This window comes from Oreochromis niloticus, linkage group LG5 (assembly GCF_001858045.2).
Source record: "Oreochromis niloticus isolate F11D_XX linkage group LG5, O_niloticus_UMD_NMBU, whole genome shotgun sequence".
In the NCBI taxonomy this organism is placed as follows: domain Eukaryota; kingdom Metazoa; phylum Chordata; class Actinopteri; order Cichliformes; family Cichlidae; genus Oreochromis; species Oreochromis niloticus.
This window is the reverse complement of record NC_031970.2, coordinates 5,858,265-5,880,280: the sequence shown is the minus strand read 5'-3', so window position 1 is coordinate 5,880,280 and position 22,016 is coordinate 5,858,265. Positions and strand designations below refer to the sequence as shown.

The 22,016-nt window shown below is 40.4% G+C and overlaps 1 protein-coding gene across 1 annotated transcript in view; it reads left to right on the top strand.

Moving 5' to 3' along the window:
- kif5ab (kinesin family member 5A, b) overlaps positions 1-22,016 on the top strand; it is a 73,299-nt gene that overhangs the window by 35,285 nt on the left and 15,998 nt on the right. The window contains exons 13-24 of the mRNA XM_019359358.2: positions 2,886-3,112; positions 5,991-6,059; positions 7,186-7,392; positions 10,970-11,116; positions 12,252-12,440; positions 13,070-13,187; positions 16,724-16,788; positions 18,104-18,213; positions 19,946-20,047; positions 20,554-20,614; positions 20,708-20,779; positions 20,897-21,001. Of these exons, the coding sequence (XP_019214903.1) occupies positions 2,886-3,112; positions 5,991-6,059; positions 7,186-7,392; positions 10,970-11,116; positions 12,252-12,440; positions 13,070-13,187; positions 16,724-16,788; positions 18,104-18,213; positions 19,946-20,047; positions 20,554-20,614; positions 20,708-20,779; positions 20,897-21,001 (1,472 nt within the window). The remainder of the gene's footprint in view (positions 1-2,885; positions 3,113-5,990; positions 6,060-7,185; positions 7,393-10,969; positions 11,117-12,251; positions 12,441-13,069; positions 13,188-16,723; positions 16,789-18,103; positions 18,214-19,945; positions 20,048-20,553; positions 20,615-20,707; positions 20,780-20,896; positions 21,002-22,016) is intronic.

The following is a 22,016-nucleotide window of genomic DNA, read 5'->3' as shown; positions in this document are numbered from 1 at the left end:
CATGCAAAGCACCAGCGCAGTGAGCATTTAGCTCAAAGCATCACAGAACTGCAAGTGTGGCTGCAGACTTATTAAATTACTCCTATAAAAGAAACAAAAAGAATGAAAATTGAGTGCTGGTTTAAGCATGATTGTAGATCTTGATCTTTAATCTTTTTTTTAAAAGATTAACTGCCTGCCATACAGTAAAAAGAACGATGGTGTTAAAAGATGAAAAGCTTGTGCTCGAGAGAGATGATACTCCAGCCCAGAAAACACTACTTTTCTGAAAAGAAGAGCCACTGCAGTGCATGTCCTTATTCCAGTCCCTTTTCATGCATGGAGGAGTATTCACTGACAGGAATGAAAATTTCACCAGGCCGCAGGCTTTATTTTGCAGTCTACGTAAGTGCAGATTTAACCTCATTTGATATCATCTGAATACCTGCCAGGGCAGATATGGGACAAGGGGAGCCAAACAGACTTGCTGGACTTGTGCCCAAAACACTTAAAAATCCCTCCTTGGTTATTTCTATTCCATATTATTCTGAATTTTACACTTTGCATAATTGGATTCCCCCTGCACTGTACTGAAGGCAAGACATGATTCAGGCCTTATGATTTATGAATCCTTATGCATTAGTAATCTTCACAGAAGCGAGAGCTAATCACATCTACAGAAAAGTCATAACTTACACTGGTCTTCTCACATGTCACGCACTCACTCATAACTGTTTCAGTTGGCACACAAAAAAACACAAGTAAATGAAGCATCGTAGGCACATGCATTTGCTGTTAATTACACTTGCACACACGTCTCTTTTGTTAGACGAGGTCTTTTCAAATGTCAGCGCTCTCAGTGCTAGCAATCGGTTGACATTCAACTTGTGTAATGAATCTTTTCCGATGTTTTTCTCCTAAAGATCATTCCCTCGGAGCTTGACCTGAATTTTAAAAATGTTGCAACAAGTACTTATCGATCACCTCTTAGTGAAAATAATTTCTTTCATTCCTTCACCCCATTCTCCTTCACACACATAATCTTTTCCTCGACCGTCTTCCAGTCTCCCACGCAACTCAGTGCTTTTAATTTCCTAATTAATCATTTTGACAACATCGTCGCACTCACTCCCCCCTCACTGCCCCCCATGTTGTTACCCACCTCAGGGCAGGAGCTCCTTGAGAAAGATGCTATTGACCTCCATCTTGTACCGCATGCCCACAGACAGGAACGCTTGACTCACACAATAAATTCCATTCAGTTGCAGAGGAGAAACTCCTGTGGTGTGCAGTAGAGACACATACATGCAGGTCTTTGTCACATTTAATTTTGTGGCTACTTTTATTGATTAGTACACCGTCAAGTCTACAGGTGGAGCTCAAAGTGTCAGCTTGGTGCATTATGAGTTTACTTTGAGCATATTTTAGAGTTAGAATCACTTCAGTTCTTGATGTAATCACTCCTCTACTTTAGAGCTACCTATAGTGCTTTTAATCAGTCAAATGAGTGCTATAGTAAAGCCATGCAGAGACAGACGTAGTCAGCTTCTGAAATCGGTCAGCAGTAACACAGAAAGTCTCTTCTTTCAACTGCATCAAGATGTTTACGCATACATGTCGGAGAAAAGTGGTCTCTGCAACACAGAATCTGCAGTACAGTTCAAAAAGAACTCATTCTTTCTCAATTTATGTCTATTTTTTGATCCTAAAAAATACAAGCACTGGACACTTTACTAGGTACACCCCTCCCCTTTTGCCTTGAGATGGCTTAACTATTCATTGCATAGATTCTACAAGTTGCTCGAATCATTCATCAGAGATTTTGGTCCATATTGACATGATGCCGTCACACACTTGGTGCAGATTTGGCAGCTGCACATACATGATGTGAATCTCTCGTTCCACTACCTCTTAAAGGTGCTCTGTCGGATCGAGATCTGGCAAATGTGGAGGTCAACTGAGTGTAGTGAACTCATTGTGATGTCCAAGAAGTTAGTTTGAGATGATTTGTGCTTTGTGACACGGTGCATTATTCTGCTGGAAGCAGCCATCAGATGATCGATGCACTGTGGTCATAAAGGGTCAGCAACAATGCTCAGGTAGGCTGTGGTGTTTGAATGATGCTCAATTTGTACTAGACGGAAAATATCCGACCACATCACCACAACCAGCCTGAACTGTTGATACAAGACAGGATGGATTCATGCCTTCATGTTGTTTCCACCAATTCTGACCCTACCATCTATCACGCTCGCCAGACTGCCAATGATTTTCCAGTCTTCTGCTTAAGCCTGTGTAAACTGTAACCTCGGTTTCCTGCAGTGGTGTGGTACTCTGCTCTCTGACCAGTTAAACAGGTGTACCTAACAAAGTCGACAGTGATTGTAATCACTGGACATACATTACAGCTTTTCTGTCTTTCCAAATAAAGTAAACTGTGTTCAGTAGTTCATTATGTGACAGAATCATATCTAATAACATAAGAATCCCAATATTTGTTAAATGAACAGACTGAAGTGTTTCACCTAACCTTCTGCTCTCACTGTTTATAAAGACATGTCATAAACCTCTTAATACTTCCAAAGGAGGGCACTAAGCTTGCAAAGCAGACATTTTACCGTCCCCTCCATGAGGTGTAGCGTTTGCGTAATTATTCTCTCACAAGCCAACTGACACTTTGATAATATGTTTGTTGTGTATATATTGTATTTTGCACCGCTGTTCAATCAGATTATATGGTAAAGAACACTCATTTTTGGCACATTGCATTATGCTTAGGGCACTTACTATACTAAGGATTAACCTACTAATCACATTTTATGCATTAATCCTTAGGGAGGATTTGCAGGAGAGATAAGAGCAGCACATTTTCAAAACCTGAGATAAAAATCTTCCCTTGTGTATAGGTGAGAATGCTGCTGTGCCAGGGCAGCTGTGTGAAGGATCTGAGGATGCCCCCCTGGTTCTTCCAGAATCTGAGGAGTCAGTTCTTGACGTATGCAGCCCCTGCACTCCTTGCACCCCATGCACCCCCTGCTCTATTGCCTCCTCCATTGTGGTTCACATCTCTGAGGAGGAGAGGCAAAAGTACGAGGAGGAGATTCGCAAGCTCTACAAACAGCTAGACGATAAGGTAATGAACGAACATTGCACGAGGATGATTTGTGCACGGATGTAGAGCTCCTCACACACTACGGCTGTGTTTTCTGTAATGTTATGCACACATTAATTCAAAGACTGTCTCATGCATATATTATTTATGTTAATGAGTTCAGGATCATACACATAGTAGTGAGTAATGTAGCAAACACAGAGGAAGTAGTAACTCTGGAAAGTGTTAAAGCTTTAAATTATTTAAGACTTCTGCGTACACACACGGTTTTATAATGTGTCATTTTATTTTTTCATTACTAGATTTTTCCATTAAATATGCAGCAGCATATACTGACATGTTTTCCTGTACATGCCTTACTGTGTGGATGCACACACTGCCCTGTGTACATTTTGCTCTGTATTTATGCATCCCTGGGGATGCATATATTTTATTTTGTCCCTGCTGATGTGGTACAGTTATAAGAGACCTGATGCATGATATTCTATATGTTAAATTTATTTGTGGATACAAATGTATACATAGCAGATACCTGGGATTTTTCTTTTATTGCACTCAGTGTTTCTCGCTGAAGTCGTGGTGTACCTCGGATTTCTCATCATCTCGTATGGTGTGTGCGAGTTACTGCAGACCACTATGTGACATACTTTTTTGATATATTATAGTTTTTCTCTGGTAGCACTGACCCTGCAGCTTCTCTAGAGCCAAGCATTAAAAATCCTCCCCCTCTTCGTTTTATGATCCCGGTTCTTTAACCTTTTGGTTTTTTTGAGGTTATAGTTTTGGTTTATTGATCTGAGTATTTTCGAGTGTTTAGTTTGTGTTATAACTTAGTATTAGGTCTCATGTCCTGTTTTATATTGATAGTTTCTTGCCTCTAGTGTATTGTGTTTAGTTTTACTTCCCCTTCTGTCCTTAACTATTGTCACCTGCATCTTGTTAGCCTGCTGTGTCCACTTTTCCAAATTGCCCTCATGTGTATAAAAAGTGCCGTCTTACCCTGAGTCTTTGTCTCAGCATCTGTTAATGTTCTCTGCTTGTCTTCAGATAGTTTTGAGAGTTTGTTTAGTCTCCCAGTGGATTTTTTGCTTTTCATTAGCTGGAAAAAAATCCTGCTTGGTTTTGTTCTCCATCTCTGCATTTTGGTCTGCAAAGCATGTTTTCTTTAGATTATCAAACACCTGAAGAATCATAGCATTACAGTATTAGTAGTTTCTACTGTTACCATTGGCATATGTAATGTAACTAACACTGTCCTCCAGGATCTTGTTTCTGTGACAAACAGCTTACATCTACAGTATGTTTGTTTCTTTGTTGAACTTATTTTCTGGCTGCTAACAACAACCTGCTCAGGAGGAGAGCTCACAGACTTTGTTCCCTCCTTGTTAGAGGGGAAGCTGTGGAGCTGCTGACCACAGTCAAACACTGCATATGTCCAATAACCTTACATGAACCACAAGTACTGCAGTATTATTAAGAAAGCTCATCAATAACTGTTTTTTTTTAAGAGGAGCCTGAAGCAGGCTGGCCTTGGAGCTTGCATATGCTCATCTGACTCGTACTCGTACATATAAGATGAAGTAATTAAATGTCTGGCTTGTAACCTAGATGGAACCGTTGACTCTGATCTCTCCTTTTATTTGCAGGTGTCTGAAGGTATGCGGTGCTCTTAGAATTAAAACGTGCTCATTACTTTAGCCCGTATTTTTTTTCCAGTGACATTAATCCTCTTCTGCACATTCTCACTAACAGGTCGATCTATGATTTTATTCCCTCCACACTTGACTACTGCAATGCCCTTTTCTCTTGCAACAGTTACTGTAACATACGCAAGCTACAGTTAATTGAAAATGCTGCTGCCAGGCTTTTATCATGCACCAAAAGGAGCGACCCCACTACGCTGGTCCAGTCCTTGCAGCATTCACTGGTTACCTGTTACTTTTAGATATGATTCCAAGATTTGATTGCTGGTTTTTAAAGCCCTGCACGGTGAGGTTCCTGCCTACATATGCGAGCTGCTGACACGTCTGGTTATTAAAGGTGATGAAGCCTTTGCAGTTCAGACAGACAAACTCTGTAACCTCTTTTAAATTGCTTCCTAAAGCCTGTTTCATTGTTTCCCTTTTTAAAATCACCGATGCCTCGTTCACACTTGTAGTTAATATATTTTTTATTGCGTAGGATCGTGTAAGTGGTTTCTTTTGTCTCCACTAAATTTGAAGATGATTTGAATTCTCTTTACTTTAGTTTTCATTTTTCAAAATTTCTTTTTATCGTTTAGCACTTTGTAACCTTGCATTGAAAAGTCCTATATAAATGCAAGTAAGGTAAAAAAAAAAGTTTAAGGTGCTTGTAGTCACTGTGAATTAACTGTTGGTTAAAGACGTCTGGCACTCAAGCTGAGTGTTTTTCCTGTTGCCATCTTTATGTTTTGAAACCAGTCGTGGAAGGGCTGAGGGACACTGCATACTTACAGAAATAAGAGCTTTGGGGCATTTTTCTTATTTAATTACTTTTTTTTAAAAACAAGACACCTCAACACCTCTGGGAATTAGAAAGAATGCAGGTTTAAGGCACTTTGATGATCCTTTATATTTAGGCACTGGTCTCACTCTGACTTTTTTGCTTTTTCTGATGAAGCCACTCTTTTTCTTTTGTCGGGTTACTGCTCTATTGTTTTCCCCATATAATTACTGACGCCGTTCCCTTTTTGTCATAAATCGGGCCTTCATTTTCTAAAATGTGTGCACAGTGGCAGATCCAGTTATGGTGAAAAAAAGACGTATGGGTATCCGGTCCAACATGCAGCTGTCGTCTATTGTAAGTTTAAAGCGTATAGTTGTGAATGGAAACTGAACACATAATACGACTGTGCGTGCGTGTGTCTTTTCCACTAAAGGATGACGAGATCAACCATCAGAGCCAGATGGTGGAGAAGCTGAAGGAGCAGATGCTCGACCAGGAGGAGGTAAAGGATCTTGGTTTTATTTCCTTTCATCAGTTTGGTTAAACAGCTCACGGTGGGCTGCAGTGTCTTTGAATGTGGAAATGAAAACTACACTGTGAATAGAAGTCAGCTGTGAGACATTTATTATCCTGCCCTCGAGATTACTGACAGAAAAAATCCTTTCAGTTGCCAAAAAGCACTTGAAGAAATTAAATTGTCATTGTTTAATTGTGAGTGTATCACTGTTGCTGTATTCTACATGCTAGCAGTGGTTTAATCTAGAAGAGAATTAAGTGGCTGATCAGCGCAGGTTATTCAGAAAAGAATCGATGAAAAGGCTGAAGAATAACTGAAGCTTGTTAAGTGTTCGTTTTAGAAATTGCTCCTTAACTTTTACACGGGGAACGATTGCTTTTTCTTTGCTGACATGACTGAACACTGCTGCTGACAAATAAACATGCTCTCTAGTGATTTGATCTATAATTGTCACTTTATCACATAAATATCTGCTGCAAGTAAGTAAATCAGTACTTGTAGGAAGAACAGCAATTAAAAGACTCCATTAAAACCCAATTAAGAGATGTATTTGCGGCGTTTTTTCATAGGAGAGGCTAAACTGTTGAGGAGAGAACCTAAAAAAGGCTTTGGGATGAAAAGGACTCTACAGTGGCTTAATTTATTCATTCATTTCCCAAATGGTCCTGCTGCGGGTTGAACTGACACAGTCCTAACTACCCAACTACGGTTTGTTTATAGTAACGCAAAGTTACGTTCATTTATCTAAATAAAAGCCATATGCTGCAGTGCAAATATGCCGGCACTCCAAGCGGAGAACATCTACATTTAATGGCTTCCATTCAGTGAAATGACCCACAGTGGGCTGCAGCAGTGCAGCAAACAGCATGGTGGCACAAAAGCCATCTCTCAATCTTTAAATTATTCTTTTGTTCAGTTGCATGAACATTGTGTGACAGGGTTTGTGCAGACATTTAGCTCTTTATGCCAAAAAACAGGATAAGACCCAGCAGCTCTGCTCTGTAAATAATGAAGCAAGCGCTCCCAAGCAGTGAAGTTTCTCCGTTCCACTTTTAAAATAGTTTTTTCTCTATTTACAGTTTACATTAAGCCGAATGTCTTTGCCCCTCAGCTTCTCGCATCGTCCAGAGGTGACAGTGAGAAGGTGCAGTCGGAGCTCGGCAGGCTGCAGGCAGAGAATGAATCCGCAAAGGCCGAAGTAAAAGAGGTTCTTCAGGCCCTGGAGGAGCTGGCGGTCAACTATGACCAGAAAAGCTTAGAAGTCGAGGAGAAGAGCATGCAGAACAAGCTCCTGGCTGAGGAACTTTCAAAGAAAATGGTGGGTCTGACTTCCAGGAGGCTTTTTGAACAAATCTTTTAGCAACAAAGTTCTGTGTCTAAAATAAAGAAATAGAATATCACAAACAAAGAAGATCATGGACAGATGTTGTGCTTTGGTGTGTTTACAGGGAAGCACACTGCAAAAAAAGTAGAAAAGGAGCTCTCTGAAATAAAACCATTTCTTCATTGAAGCCTCCAAATTACAATATGCTGAGCTACTGGTTCAAAATGCAATTAGTAAGATAAGTAAAATTAAAGCTGCATGTAAAGAAGATAAGGGAGGAAATTCTGACAAATGGTGCCACCAGTGGTCATGAAGATAACACAGAAAAAGTGAAGTATTGGGATTTCTTTTGTTTTCTTTCTCTCTCTTTTTTTTTTTTGCTTCTTGATTGGTTCAGTGTCGTGCACTATGACTGCCCGCAGAGAGCACAGCTCTGACTTTGCTTGATTAAATGTATTTTACAGAAAAGCTTGTTTACTTGAAGAAAACAGTCGACGCTGTCAAAGAAGAACTTTAGTTTATCTTTGATTTGTTTTGTAACAGAGACATCCAGCCTTTCTGGATCGAGACCTTCCAGCGACTGTGTTTTCAGTAGTCATGGTCTGAAAATGTTTTGCTTTTGTGTGATGGGAGCTTTCTGTTTTTCTGTTTTTTTTCTCTCTTCTCACTGGTTGGATGTGGGTGGGGTTCAGCCACACATAATGTCTCATATTTCTATGAACCCTTCAGATAGGTAGGCTATTTTTTACTCTGAGTCAAACCACACCTACACAGTCCTGCTGAAGAAGGGACTTTGACTGTTAAACTGCTAATAAATATACCTAAAGACAGAGAAAGAGCAACCACATTTGTAGCATATTAGCATCTCTTCATTGGATTCCTGTTGAACTGAACTATACTCTCGTACAAGGTCTTGAATAATCAGACACCATCTTATCTTAAAAACCTCATAGTACCATTTCACACCAGTAGATTCTCTCACTTTCAGACTGGTTTACTTGTTGTTCCTAGAGTATTTAAAAGTAGAATGGGAGGCAGAGCCTTCAGATTTCAGATTTGTAACAAACTCCCAGTTTGAATTCAGGAGTGTTGGAGACAGACTCCAGCTCTACTTTTAAGATTAGGCTTCAAACTTTTTTTTAAAATAAAGCATATAGTTTGGGTTGGATCAGGTGACCCTGAATCCAGTGTTACGCTGCAATAGGTGTAGGCTGCTGGGAGATTCCCATGATGCACTGAGTGTTTTGTCTTCACTCACTATGTGCCTACACACCTCTCTGTATTTAATCTTTAGTTATTATTAATGTCTGTCTCTCCTCACCCCAACTGGGGCCGCCCCTCCCTGAGCTTGGTTCTTCCTGTAAACAAGGAAGTTTTTCCTTCCCACTGTTGCTAAGTGCTTTGCAATAGTGGGGTCATCTGATTGTTGGAGTTGTTATCTCTGCATCATTGTCCGGTCTTTACTTTACAATATAAACCACCTTCTGGGGACTATTGTTGTGATTTGACACTATATAAATATTTAAAATACCCTTACTCAAAGTAGCAATTTTTCCATAAATTTTGTAATGTTTACTGCCTTATTCTATATATATCTGATTATATTTACAATTTGGATAACTGTTAAAGTATTGCTTAGAGCAGTAGCTATCAAAACCTGGTTGCAGTATATCCCTGATGCACAGAACGTTGTCTGGTAGAAGAAAACTTACAGTAATAATTTACAGACAGGTTTTTTCAGTTACATCGAGGACTTTGAATAATTTCTTACCATATAGATGGATGTTTATTACCTACTAAATCTTCAACAATACGTGTGTCATGTGGAAGTGTGCCTCACAGTTGAAAGAAAGTGTTACAGAGAGTTGAGCAGAATGAGTTAATACATAAAGCAAATTATTTAAATAAGCCCAGCATCTGTATTAATTGTCCTTCTGCAGCACAAATAAAGTGAATAATAGATCAAAGTCAAGAGGAGACCACTGGCAGAGCTGGTCAGAGCTTTGTGCAGTTGCTGACTTATTCAGTGATTTAAGTGACCATATTTGACCTTCTTATTAAATCCTCTTCAATATTTCATCAGTGTGTTTCAGTCTGCCGCACGTGTCCTTCTGTCTTTTCCTGTCTATCTCAGGAGCAGAAGCTGATTGAACATCTGACAACAGAACCAGCATTTAGTCTGCTAAACCTGCCTGAAGCCCTCATTTCTCCTCAATCATTTCATAGCGCAGTGCCTCTATAGCCTCTTCAGTCTGCTCTGCTCTGACCTGTCTGATCCTGCAAGGCTCCTGCACAGAGAGTGTCTGAGACTTTGACAAGATATGAAACTAAATACAAACAAGATTTCAGTGCTGGTAAATGCAGGTGGTGCTATAAGAGGAAAAAAAATCCCCTCATCAAAATCCTTTGGAAATGTTTCTCAATCTTGAATTTTTAGGCACATCGGCCTTGCCAGTTGTTACAGTAGAAATGGGAAAAGCTCTGGGAATACTGAAGCACATTCATCATGGCCGTCATCCCCACAGCTGCCTTTATCTTTGTTTTTAGTGGGAACTTGTCGCTTCTTCTGCAGGTGTCCGTGCCATCGCTCACCATCACTGCCATTGATCGGCTACTTTAAACACCATAATTCATCCATCTGGCCATTTAAACCCCTTTTTTATCAACGTGATTAAGCCCATTCATCACGTCAATGAACCAACTCTATTCGTCATTCCATGTTTTACTAATTTATAAAAGAATCAGTTTCAGCTCATTATTACCTTCAGTTTATCTTAAAATGACATTATGACATGAGAAGTGACCGGGAAGACTGTAACAGAGCTTGAAGTGAATCACAGAGATGAAGATGGAAGAGCTGATTAAGGAGTATTTAAGAAGGTGGCTAATGGTGCTTTCAAATGACTGATGAACTGGGGGGTAATAACATAAAACGTGCCATGAAAAATTGCTAAAGTAGAAAATTTCACTGGTGACAGATGAGCCACTAATTATAAAATGAAACCCCATAAACAAGTCGGTATGCTTTCAGATTTCTTTGTTGGAACAACACCTTTATGGAAAGTCTTCTTCTTTTTCATCTCCTTCCTCTTCTACCTGTTCTTTCTTGTCGTCATCATCTTCTTCCTCTTGTTCAGGGTCATAGGTCATTCAGTCTACTTCCCAACTCTCGGTCTCACATGTCTGAGTAGGAGAAATGTCTTTAATGTTATGTTGTCAAACCTGGCCGATGGTTTCATTGTGCTGCAGCACATTTGCGCTCCAGCACTGGTTAGAAGCTGCTTGCTGTGCAGAATGGAAAATAATAAAGTAAACTCCATCGTGTACTCTCTCAGATGTTATTGAGCGCAGATGCCATCCACTCCTCTTCATGCAGTTTATTGATTTATAATTTGGTGGCTACTATGTTATGCTCCTGCAGCCATGTGTGTTTGCAGATTCGGGGAATCTAATCACCACTTCTCGGAGTCTGTCCTACACAATTTCTGTCTCTTTTCGTATTTGCATGTACCTTCTGGAGTTTCTCGCCTTAGCACAACAGCTCTTATCTGCTTCACTCCTCCCTCCGCAGGCTCATCTCATGGCTTTAGAGGCAGAGCTGTCCCGTATCCAGGAAGTGAGCAGCCACCAAAGAAAACGCATTGCTGAGATTCTTAATGGTCTCATGAGGGACCTGAGTGAATTTAGCACGATCGTTGGAAACAAGGACATCAAGCTGGTGAGTGGTACAGACGTGGATAGAGTGCATTTTTGTGATGAAAGCGACAACTGTGGTGTAGGTAAAATGAGAAAGATGATTCTCATGTCAAAGGAAGAAAATATACGGCTAAATTTAAGTATCAGTGTAGAAAAGGAATTCAGAGAAATTCAAAAGAAGACCTGAAAGCACAAACAAAAGCAGGGTTTAGTGTTGAGCTTATTCAGACTTGCAGGAGTCTAGTCAAGCACAAAGCCTGAGGACAACATAGTCCAAAGAAAAGCTACTCAAAAAGCAGCCGCAGGAAACATGAGAGAAAACGCTGGCAGTAAATGCAGGAGATGAACACAGATGGACTGATGATGGCTAACAACGAGAAAAACCAGAGTATAAATACAACAGATGAGCTATATAGTCAGAATGTTATGATTGATCGGTGTACATAAGTAATTAACCACATGAGAAATTAATGAGGGATGACCAAACAATCTCAGATGTTTGGAAGGAAATAAAGAAAGCAAGTAAAAGCAAGAGAGACAGTAAATACCAACAAAGTGAAATGCAAAGCATGACAATAAATCTTCGGGCATAAAGCCGTGACAAAGCGCTCTGGTAGATCTGCCAAAAAAGAGACAATTAAATTGAGAAAAAAAAAATACATATATATATATATGTGTGCGTGTGTGTATGTGTATGCATATGAATATTTTCTGTGTCATTTTTCAGGCATTTCTCTTTAACTTGATTGGTTTGGCATCCATGTAAAAGTATTCTCTGAATGAGCATTTAAAATACATTTCTGTGTTTATAGACGTGACTTAAATCAACAGCTGTACATTATTCAATATAGTCAGTATACCACTCGCGTATGCAGAATGTCGTGTATGCACATCCACTATCATCTGTAGTGCTTAGATTGATGTGTATACATTTTCCTCCACACTTCATTTCGGAGCATCTGAGTTGCTACATCTGCTAAATGAGACCATTAACCTAATGGTTGTGCATACAAAATGCCAGAGTGTTTCTAAGATGCTTCCCTTTGCACTGATTTAACGCCCATGCTGTGTTTAAACAGTCCCCACTCAATCTTGATCAAGCATCTACTAGACTGATTTTTTCTTTTTTTTGTCTCCTCTCATTCATTCGTCTCCAGCCTGTGGAGATCACCGGAGTGATCGAGGAAGAGTTCACAGTGGCTCGCCTCTACATTAATAAGATAAAGTCAGAGGTGAAGTCCATGGTGAAGCGCTGTCGCCACCTGGAGAACCTACAAACCGAGTGTCACCGCAAGATGGAGGAAACGGGCAGAGAACTGTCTTCATGTCACCTTCTCATTTCACAAGTAAGATTGCAAACTGAGGGATAAATGTGTTGTTGTTGGTTATCAAATCAAATCGATTGAATTGAACTGAACTATCTAGATGAGCTGTAGAAACTAAACTAAAATGATACAGGGGCACAAATGTTTGCTCATCTGGTACTAGAGAGAAATACTGGCGATACTGATACTGAAATCTTATCAATTAACACTTCAAAAGGCTCACTGGTTTGGGCGGGTGATCCATGTATCTTAAAGCTATTGCAGAGCTCTGGTTTCAGATCTAGCCTGAGCCATTTGCTGAATGTCTTTTCCCAGTTTTCCTGTCAGAATAAAGGCTGGAAAGCTTTAACATGACCCAACTCTTTGTGGGGTGGATTTTTCTTTTTGCTTTGGAAATTTTTAGTCTGCACAGGGTCATAATTCTCAAAAAATTGCATGTTTTATATTCTGTGTTCATGTAGTAGCCTGAAGCCACGGTTCAAATTTCGCTAACTGTGGTATTTAAACTACACTCCCCGATGACAAGAGATCATAAATATTCAGTGAACAAAAAGAGTAAAAGTGCATTTTATCCTTGATGTAAAGTGTCCTCTTGGGTAGAGGTCTTTGCCCGTCACTAAACTTTTTGCATATGATGTTCTGACTTCCAGCACGAGGCAAAGATTCACTCTCTAACAGAGTACATGCAGAACGTGGAGCTGAAGAAGAGACAGCTGGAGGACAGCTATGATTCTCTGACTGAGGAGCTGGCTAAACTCCAAGCTCAAGGTACGTTTGTTATAGCCCACACTAGTGAAGCAGTGCAAGTATATAAACTGGTACGTTTACTCTTTTGTGATTACTTTTTTAATAAAGCTCATTAGCCAAACAATTATTTTTCAAATAAACTTGATTCGCCTTTTTGAATTATCATAATGTTGAATCATACATATTCAACCATGCAGAAGTACACTTTAGAAGATTGTTGTTTTTTTAGATATCACTGGTGTGGTGTGTAGTAGTACAGTTAATACTGTTTGTTTCAGTCACATCTGCTGACATTTGCATTTGTATGATGAAGTATTGGGGAGATGAAGAGTCTCCTCTGATACCTCCATCTGGGTTTAAAGATGTATGCGTATGCAGCTTGTAGTGTAAAAAGGTGTTACATTACAGTCCATTTACTGTGAACTAAACTAGGAGAGGGTAGAGCACAGAACACGAACATGTAACATACGTGTCATTGGAGTTATTTTGTTTTACTTGAAACAAAGAGTTTTTAAGATATGAATTTGACTTGGATTATAAATCAGAAGTAAAACCTCTGAAATGTGTCCAGAGGTTGAAATTCTGTAGTAAAAAATGTTTCTTTAGTTGGAAATAATGGGCAAATTGGCACATTTTGAAATTTTGAAAATTCAAGTGGTTAACAGGATTTTTCAAAATCATGGCACTAGAGGGAAAACCAATTGTGACACTATCCACATTTGAAAGATCGTTTCAGTTTTCTGCTGCACTATACAGTGACTCCATCAGTTTTCTTTAAATTTCAAAGTCGCTGAGGTGTTGGAGGTTCTCAGATTTCAGATAATGAGGTCAGCATTTGTACAAATGTGAGCCAAAGGATCAACTGATGGTTACACATGATGATGGTGTCAAAGAGACCAGATAGCCGCAGTACGGTAATTTTGTGAACACATCGTTGCCTGTGAACACAGAAGCACCGCCCACCTGTGGTTCCAACCTTCTGTTTGTTAGAGGCAGCCAGTCAGAAGAAAGTCAACTTGAAGGGAGCGTGGCCGTAAGAGGAGAGGAGGCAAACTCCTTATTTCAGACAGAGGTTGATCCAAAGGGCCTACTCTAAGATAAGACAGCGGTGATAATAACGACTATTTTAAACATGTTCAGTTGTGTGCAAGCATAAAAAAACAATACAGAGTAAGAAATCAGCATAATAGGTAAGCATTTTACTCCTTTTAGTTTAGTATATTAGAGTTGGTGATTGGTCATAATCTAATGCAGTGGAGAAACACAGATTTTGATGATGATGAAAGTGACAATATAAACAGCAGCATTGTATTTTTGTCTGCACTAAAATGGTAAAATAACTGGTCAGTGAACAGCCACCATCTACAGAGATAAGTATCACTGAAGACACTGCAAAAATTGGCTAAATAAAAGGAAAAAATATGTAATTTGAGAAGATCCAGACTATAATCAAGTAAAATAATAAGATAATACTTGGTAAGATTTCTTAAATAAAAAAGAAAATGTCTAAACTTTAGTCAAGTGAGAAATCTCTTAAAAGAAGTGTTGACACACTCATTCCAAGTACTTCACTGAGCCAAATAAACCTTTGGCATTGCTTCGTTCTCACTTTGAGAGAAAAGATCTTAAAACAAGAGCAACTAAACAAGATGTTTCTTCTGGTCAATAGTCTGTCATAGGGCTAACAACCATGATCAATTTAGAATCACCAATTAACTTAACTTGAATAACTTTGGACTGTGGGGGGAGAACCCACAGGATACCAGCTGTTAGGGTTTGTACAACACAAGTCTAAGTGTGTGAACTGGGAGGGCTTGTAACGTGATTTCACAGCTAAAAAATGCTTTTAAGATACAATGCTGTGATCGCAGCCATTCCACAACTCTCTGTGAATGGTACTCATGGCCATTGATCAAAGACCATTGATCAATGGGATTTGATCAATGGTTGTTGATCAATGGTCATGAAAATTTGCATATTAATGATGGAGGAACTGACCTCACAGCCCAATGTTCATGCAGTGGTGCTAGTTTCAGTCATTGTCACTGTTTATAAAGTTGGGGAAACCTGCAGTCAGCTGACACTGAAGAAGTCACTTGGATGAGTGACAAACATAATCAACCTTTTGGGACGTCTAAGATACAATATCATCTAAAACAGAGTCTTTGTGATATAAATGAGCCTAATATGCAGGGAAGGTAACTAATTTTAGGGTTTATAAACTAAATAAGAAATAACAGACATATATTCTGAAAAGAAGATCTTATTCATTGTGGTCTTGCTTCATGTTGCTGAAATACTCAGTGGAGTTGAGGATTTGAGGCCAGTCAATATTAGTTAAATTTGGCAAGTGTAGTATGTGGGTAGTCCTTTTTATAATAGATTGCACTAGGCTCGGTTTAAAATGTTTTACCTATGAGAGCAAAAAGCAAACTGGTAGCAAAGATTTTAGTATTTATTCAGACTCTTTGGTGAAGAAAATTTCAATATGGTCCGACCAGAAAAATGACAGATTTACACTCAATAAATAAAACCAAACACAAGTTTCCAGGAGTGAAGCCAATCTTTACTGTCAGCAAAACAGGTCTTTTCTCAGTATAAACTCAAATGAAGTAAATACAAGAGAAAATTCTTCTAATAAATGCACATTTTTCAATAACAAATATCCTAAAGGGGTTACAGTGATACATGGTGACGCTGTCATTTTGGGACTGACTGCAAAGTATGTAGATTCATCCACTACTGATGTGAAATGCCAGAGTTAAATATAATGTCAGTGTTCTGACTCAGTCAAGCCAAATAACGTCAGGACAAAGTAAATAGTGAGAAGACAGCAAATATGTCGCTGCATTTTAGCGTCTCTGAGCTAGAAATGGGAGGAAGTAGCTTCAGGTTGCTATCTTTAATAGAGTTTCAGTTGCTACCAGAGGCCTTTTGGTCCTGTCAAGCAAAAGGAAAACAAGTGTAAACACAAAAAAGCTTAAGCTTCCAAACATTTCACAACACCAGCACATTTTACATTTGAAACTCGTGCAAGGTCCAGCTGTAGATACTCCCACAGTACACTGACACAATTCCCAAATAAGGCCAAAGGCAGTGTCAGTCACTCTTCCCATGGAGTCTCACAGAATGGCATTAAATAACCAGTGGAATTAAGGGCAGGTAAATCAATTTTAGTCCTGCTCAGCAGTCGAGTCAGACGGTCCTCAAGCCATAACACAAGCAGATAAATACAAAGCGCTGCAGGTCACGTTGATCGCACGGTCTGGTCTGAGGTAGAGCGCTCGGTAATTTCATCATCAACACCAGGAACAGCAGTGAGTCAATATCAGATCTGCATGACACAATAGATGTCATTTGCAGATAGATATTATCACACCCGAGGCATCACTTAGATCACGCTGCCCTCGCTGTCAACATGAAGTGGTGATACTGCTGTGCTGTCAAAGTCAGGTCACCATCATCAACATCTCTCATCAACATCTGTGTGCGCCGCTTTTATCTGCTCCTCTTACCGCCATCCTCTCGCTCTTCCTGTGTGTGTGTGCTTATTTCAGAGAGCATGTCACAAGTGACCAGGGGGGAGAATCACACGTCTGTCCAGAACTCCTGTGATATAAAGGTAACCATGACTACAGTGAGAGCAACTTGATGTAATGACCTTTTCTCACACCCTCTCAGCTGACTGCAGGTGTGCGTGTGCAGGGTGTGTGTTTGCCTGTGACTGCACGTGTCTGCGCCTGTAGTTGGACTCAAGTGTGTAAATGACTGTAGAAATGATTTAATAAACTAAAGAAATTGTTTCATATATTCAGAAATTTGCTTCCTTCCCCTTTTATTGGTAGTGTTGGTAAGATGATGACAATTCGATGTCTGTACAATCATTCAGACACTGCAGCTTTCAACTCATTGCCTTAGTTTCGCATAAAGACTGAAAATAGCAAGCGCGGCTATGAAAATGATAACTCACTGCCCTCAGGAACAGCTATAGTTTGTTAGGTAGTGGCTGCACAGATTATTGATTGTTTGTCATTCTGGCCCCAAGAAGCATTTTATATCATTCACAATCATCGAATGGTAGTTTGAAAAGCAGATATCGCATATGAATGTGAAGAATCTGTAGCCAATGGGCAATATTTCTATAACTGGAAGCTGTTTGCTTTTTGTTTGCGGTCAGGTTGTAGTCCAAATACCAGTGACCAATCACAACTAAGGCCTAAGCAAAAGAGGGAATGCAAAACAACGAATAAAAAGGAATCAGAGGAACATCTAAGGATGTTTTAGTCTTGTGTCTTCATGTAAATCTGTCTACATGTGTCCTAAACAATGAGCCGCAAACAACAAAACAGGAAGTCTCAAATATCAGATGGTTACAGGAAGCATGGCCACAGGAAAGCCACGGAGTATCCTCACATTCAGCCGTCAAACTATTAAGTGACTGAAAACCACAAAGATACACAATGACTTGATTAAAATGAGTTGGCAAAAATATATTTTCCTAAAAATCTTTACAAGGTCAAAAGATTTGACAGGAATGAAGGATGAAATTCCAGCGATGCCAAATTCCCGAATAAAAGTAAACAGATGCAGTTTTCAGCTGCCAGACACTTTTAAACAGCTGGCGTTGTTTGTTGTTTTCATTATCTGCTTGTATTTGTGGATGTGTTCGTGAGAGCATCGAGAGCACATGGGTGTGCGCGTTCCCGTGTGTGTCACGCTCCACTTTCGGTAGCCGAGTCTCACAGCCCTGTCAGTGGTAGTGTATGGACACCGTGGGGTGTGTAAGTTTGTGTTTAATGCCCGTGTGGTTTGGCATGTCCACATGTGCACCGGTGCGTGTAATTTTCTTCTCGTTATTTAGTCACTTTGTTCTCCTCTGACTCCCGTGTTACGATACTCGATCTGTCTCTTCCCCCCTTCTGTCGCCAATACCTCAGAGGGCTCTGGAGCAGCAGATGGAGTCACGCCGTGAGGTGCACAGCAAACAACTGGGCCGCCTGCGAGACGAGATCAATGAGAAGCAAAAGATCATCGATGACTTAACTGAGTGAGTGCTTCACTGTAAATTCTTTACTTTTTAAAACCAAGACTCAGTTTTTGGAAATCTGTAACTTGTGCAAGAGTTTGAAAAGAAAAGTATTTTAAGGTAAAGAATCAAATCGTTCAAGCAGAAAAATCACAAGGATGCTATAGAAAAATATTTCTGTCAGTCGTTGAGACTGTGGCACTGCGAAAATATAGGCCATGAATGTTTTCTAAGGGAGACAACTCACCGTACCACAGCAACACAGCTGCATGCTCAAATTTGAAATTCAATTTTACCCTCATAAGTGGTTTGTAAACGCTCAAACTGGGAATACATGTTTTCAGTATCTCTCAAACCTTCAACACGGTCTAAGCCCCAGTGTTCAGACTGGCTGAAATGAAAATGTGTGGGTGGTTTACATGGTCAGGAAGCTGCAGAGCCAAGCTGCTTCAACCCCAATGCGAGGAGCCACTGGCCTGGTTTGGCCTAAATGAAAACCTATCCCTTCAGGTACCTTGTTCTGATGATGTACTACACCAAGCGTGGCCATCTGGGAGGAGACCACTGGGCAGACCCTCTCTAGGGACCAAAGTACATTTTCCAGCTGGCCTGGGAGTATCTGTTAACACCCAAGGAGCAGCTGCAGAGAATTTCAGTTTGAACAGACATTTGGTACTGCTCTGCTTATCCTGCTCACACAGCCTGATTTGGATAAGCAGCTTTAAAATAGATCGGAAGGATGGATGTCGGTGAGGTGGAACGCATATAAAATAGGAGCAGGGATGCCCTCCGGATCCTTTAAAGAGAATGTCAAAAAGTAGGTATGCATTAAATGGTAGTGCAGATTGCAAGGATCACACACAAATGCAAGTGTTTACAGGTGTGCACCCTTTTTTGGTAAGTACCACTGAAAAATATGTTGTGTCCATACTCTAATGGGGCATTTCAATGCTCTAGTTGTGACCTAATTACACACTTGGGCTACTTACCTCTGCTCTGCCAAAATGCCTGTCTGGCCAGTACAGCCATGATTTGAATTAGGGGCAAAAATAAATCCTTACACTGCATGCACTAATGGTGCTTCTTCATCATTTTTGCTCCTGTGCACACCACTGAGCTGGAGCCATATGCTTGGGACTGGGACAGACAGCTCTTTTCTCATGTGACAGAAAGGTTTTGTAAGGATACCCTAATTAAATAAAATCAGAAGGAAACCAATTAAAAGCAGCTAAGAACACTTAAAGGCATACTATGTTGGATTTTTGTAAAGTATGCACATGATCATCACCAGTGACTCACTGGAAGTGTTTGCTAGAGTATGATTAAACAAAAAGAAAGTTGTTGGGCATCAATCGTTGGGGTGTGGGTGTGCACGTAGCTTGTGGCAATAGGAGTCAATAAAAACTTAATGACCAGGTAGCATCCCATCCCAATCTTCCCCAAGCATTTTGCAAAAGTATTTATCTTTCATTTTAGAACTACTGTGGAGCAATCAGAAAATACAAATGTATTTTTCTTAGTCACTCATTTTTTTCTCATCAGTGCATCTCACTCTTTTCAATCTCCAGCTGACTTAGCCTCGCTGTTCTCTCTGCAATAGTAACAAAATTAACCTCCATTTTTTATTTCCATTCCTCCAAAAGTCCTAAGGTTTGCGCTGATGTTGCTAATAGCTACATCCCCGTGTTTTTGTAATATAAAAAGATAATATATAAAAGATGTCACGACTGAGTCACTTTTCACCTTTTTTCAGTTGTAACCAGAGGCAGCAGCTGGAGCTAGAACAACTGCACAGTGACTTTGAACGTCTCAGAAGCCGAGAGCATCACAAGAGCCGGCAGCTGGAGGAATTGACGTGAGTTGCTGCTTTACTGTCCTGGCCGGCTTTCAAACACTTCACCATATGGAGGCCTGGGGGCGAGCTGAGCTGCCTCTTTTGATTTGCGTCTTCCATTTCTCTCTGTCATTTGTCTTCCTTTTGTCTATTTATTTTCCTCACGCTCGGGAGCTCTGACTGAATTCTATTTACAGTATCTTACTCTTCTGCTGTTAACTCTTTCTTAGCCTGCTCCTCTCTTGGTCCTTTTCTTCCTATCTGACTCTCTTTGCATCTCCATTATGGAGTTTCAGAATAAGGTGGCAGCTGGCGGCTAATAGGCCTCTTTCTACACTGACCTTTGCAACATATTGCATCAGATGGCAGATGGATAACAGCCCATGAGTGGGGCAGGCATTATGTGCTGCCTTTGTTCTCTATTCATGAATTATTCTGGCAAGAATTTGGTAATCGTTTGGATAAAGAGAAGTTCAGTTTGACTCTTCTATGTGTCTGTGTCTGAGCATTTATCTGTCTGTCTATAGATTCCTCCATGAACGACACGAACAATCAAAACAGGATCTCAAAGGCCTGGAGGAAACTGTTGTAAGTTAATAAATTCTGTCACGATTCAACGACTCAGTCCTCTCTAACTGCTTTAACTGCACTATTTTCTCTGTTCCTTTATTCACACTGCAGGCTCGTGAGCTCCACACCCTGCACAACCTCCGCAAGCTTTTCGTTCAAGACCTCACAACTCGAGTTAGAAAAGTAAGAGACATAACTAAACCCTTTTACTCAACACGTAGAAACAGGTGGTTATGTCTAGAGTTACAGTGACATTTTAAAGGTGCAGCGCCATTAAGACATCTCCTTTTTTATCGACAGAGTGCAGAGATGGAGCCTGATGATACAGGCGGATACATCACCCAGAAACAAAAGATTTCCTTTCTTGAAAACAACCTGGACCAGCTTACGAAGGTTCACAAACAGGTAACAGCACACAGCTCATACAAAACTTTAATTTACAGTGGCTTGCAAAAGTATTCGGCCCCCTTGAATGTTTCCCACACTTTGTCACATTACAGCCACAAACATGAATCAATTTTATTGGAATTCCAGGTGAAAGACCAATACAAAGTGGTGTACACGTGAGAAGTGGAACCAAAATCATACATGATTCCAAACATTTTTTACAAATAAATAACTGAAAAGTGGGGTGTGTGTAATTATTCAGCCCCCTGAGTCAATACTTTGTAGAACCACCTTTTGCTGCAATTACAGCTGCCAGTCTTTTAGGGTCTGTCTCTACCAGCTTTGCACATCTACAGACTGAAATCCTTGCCCATTCTTCTTTGCAAAACAGCTCCAGCTCAGTCAGATTAGATGGACAGCGTTTGTGAACAGCAGTTTTCAGATCTTGCCACAGATTCTCGATTGGATTTAGATCTGGACTTTGACTGGGCCATTCTAACACATGTGAGATTTCCATCAGTAATGGGGGACATCTAAAGGCTGACGTGTACCGTAAACCTACACATACGGATCAGTATCTAAGGTTTGACTCTCATCATCCACTGGAGCACAAACTGGAGCACAAACTGGGTGTCATCAGGATGCTACAACACAGAGCAAACACCATCCCCACTGACACAGCGGCCAGGCAAGCAGAAGAACATCACATCAAGAAGGCCCTGAGTAAATGTGGTTATCCCAGCTGGACTTTTGTCAAAGTGGGAAAGGCACCTAAAGAAAGCTCCAGTCGATCCAGGAGAGAAGGACAACCGCTGCCCAGGCGAAAACCTGTAGTGATCCCGTATGTGTCAGGAGTATCGGAACAGTTGAGACGCATTTTTTCTAAACACTGTGTCTCTGTGGCTTTTAAACCCCAAAACACGCTGCGCCAAAAACTGGTCCACCCCAAGGATCGGGTCCCCCGACACAAACAGAGTAACATAGTGTACGCTGTCAAGTGCCAGGAGGATTGCCAGGATTTATACATCGGGGA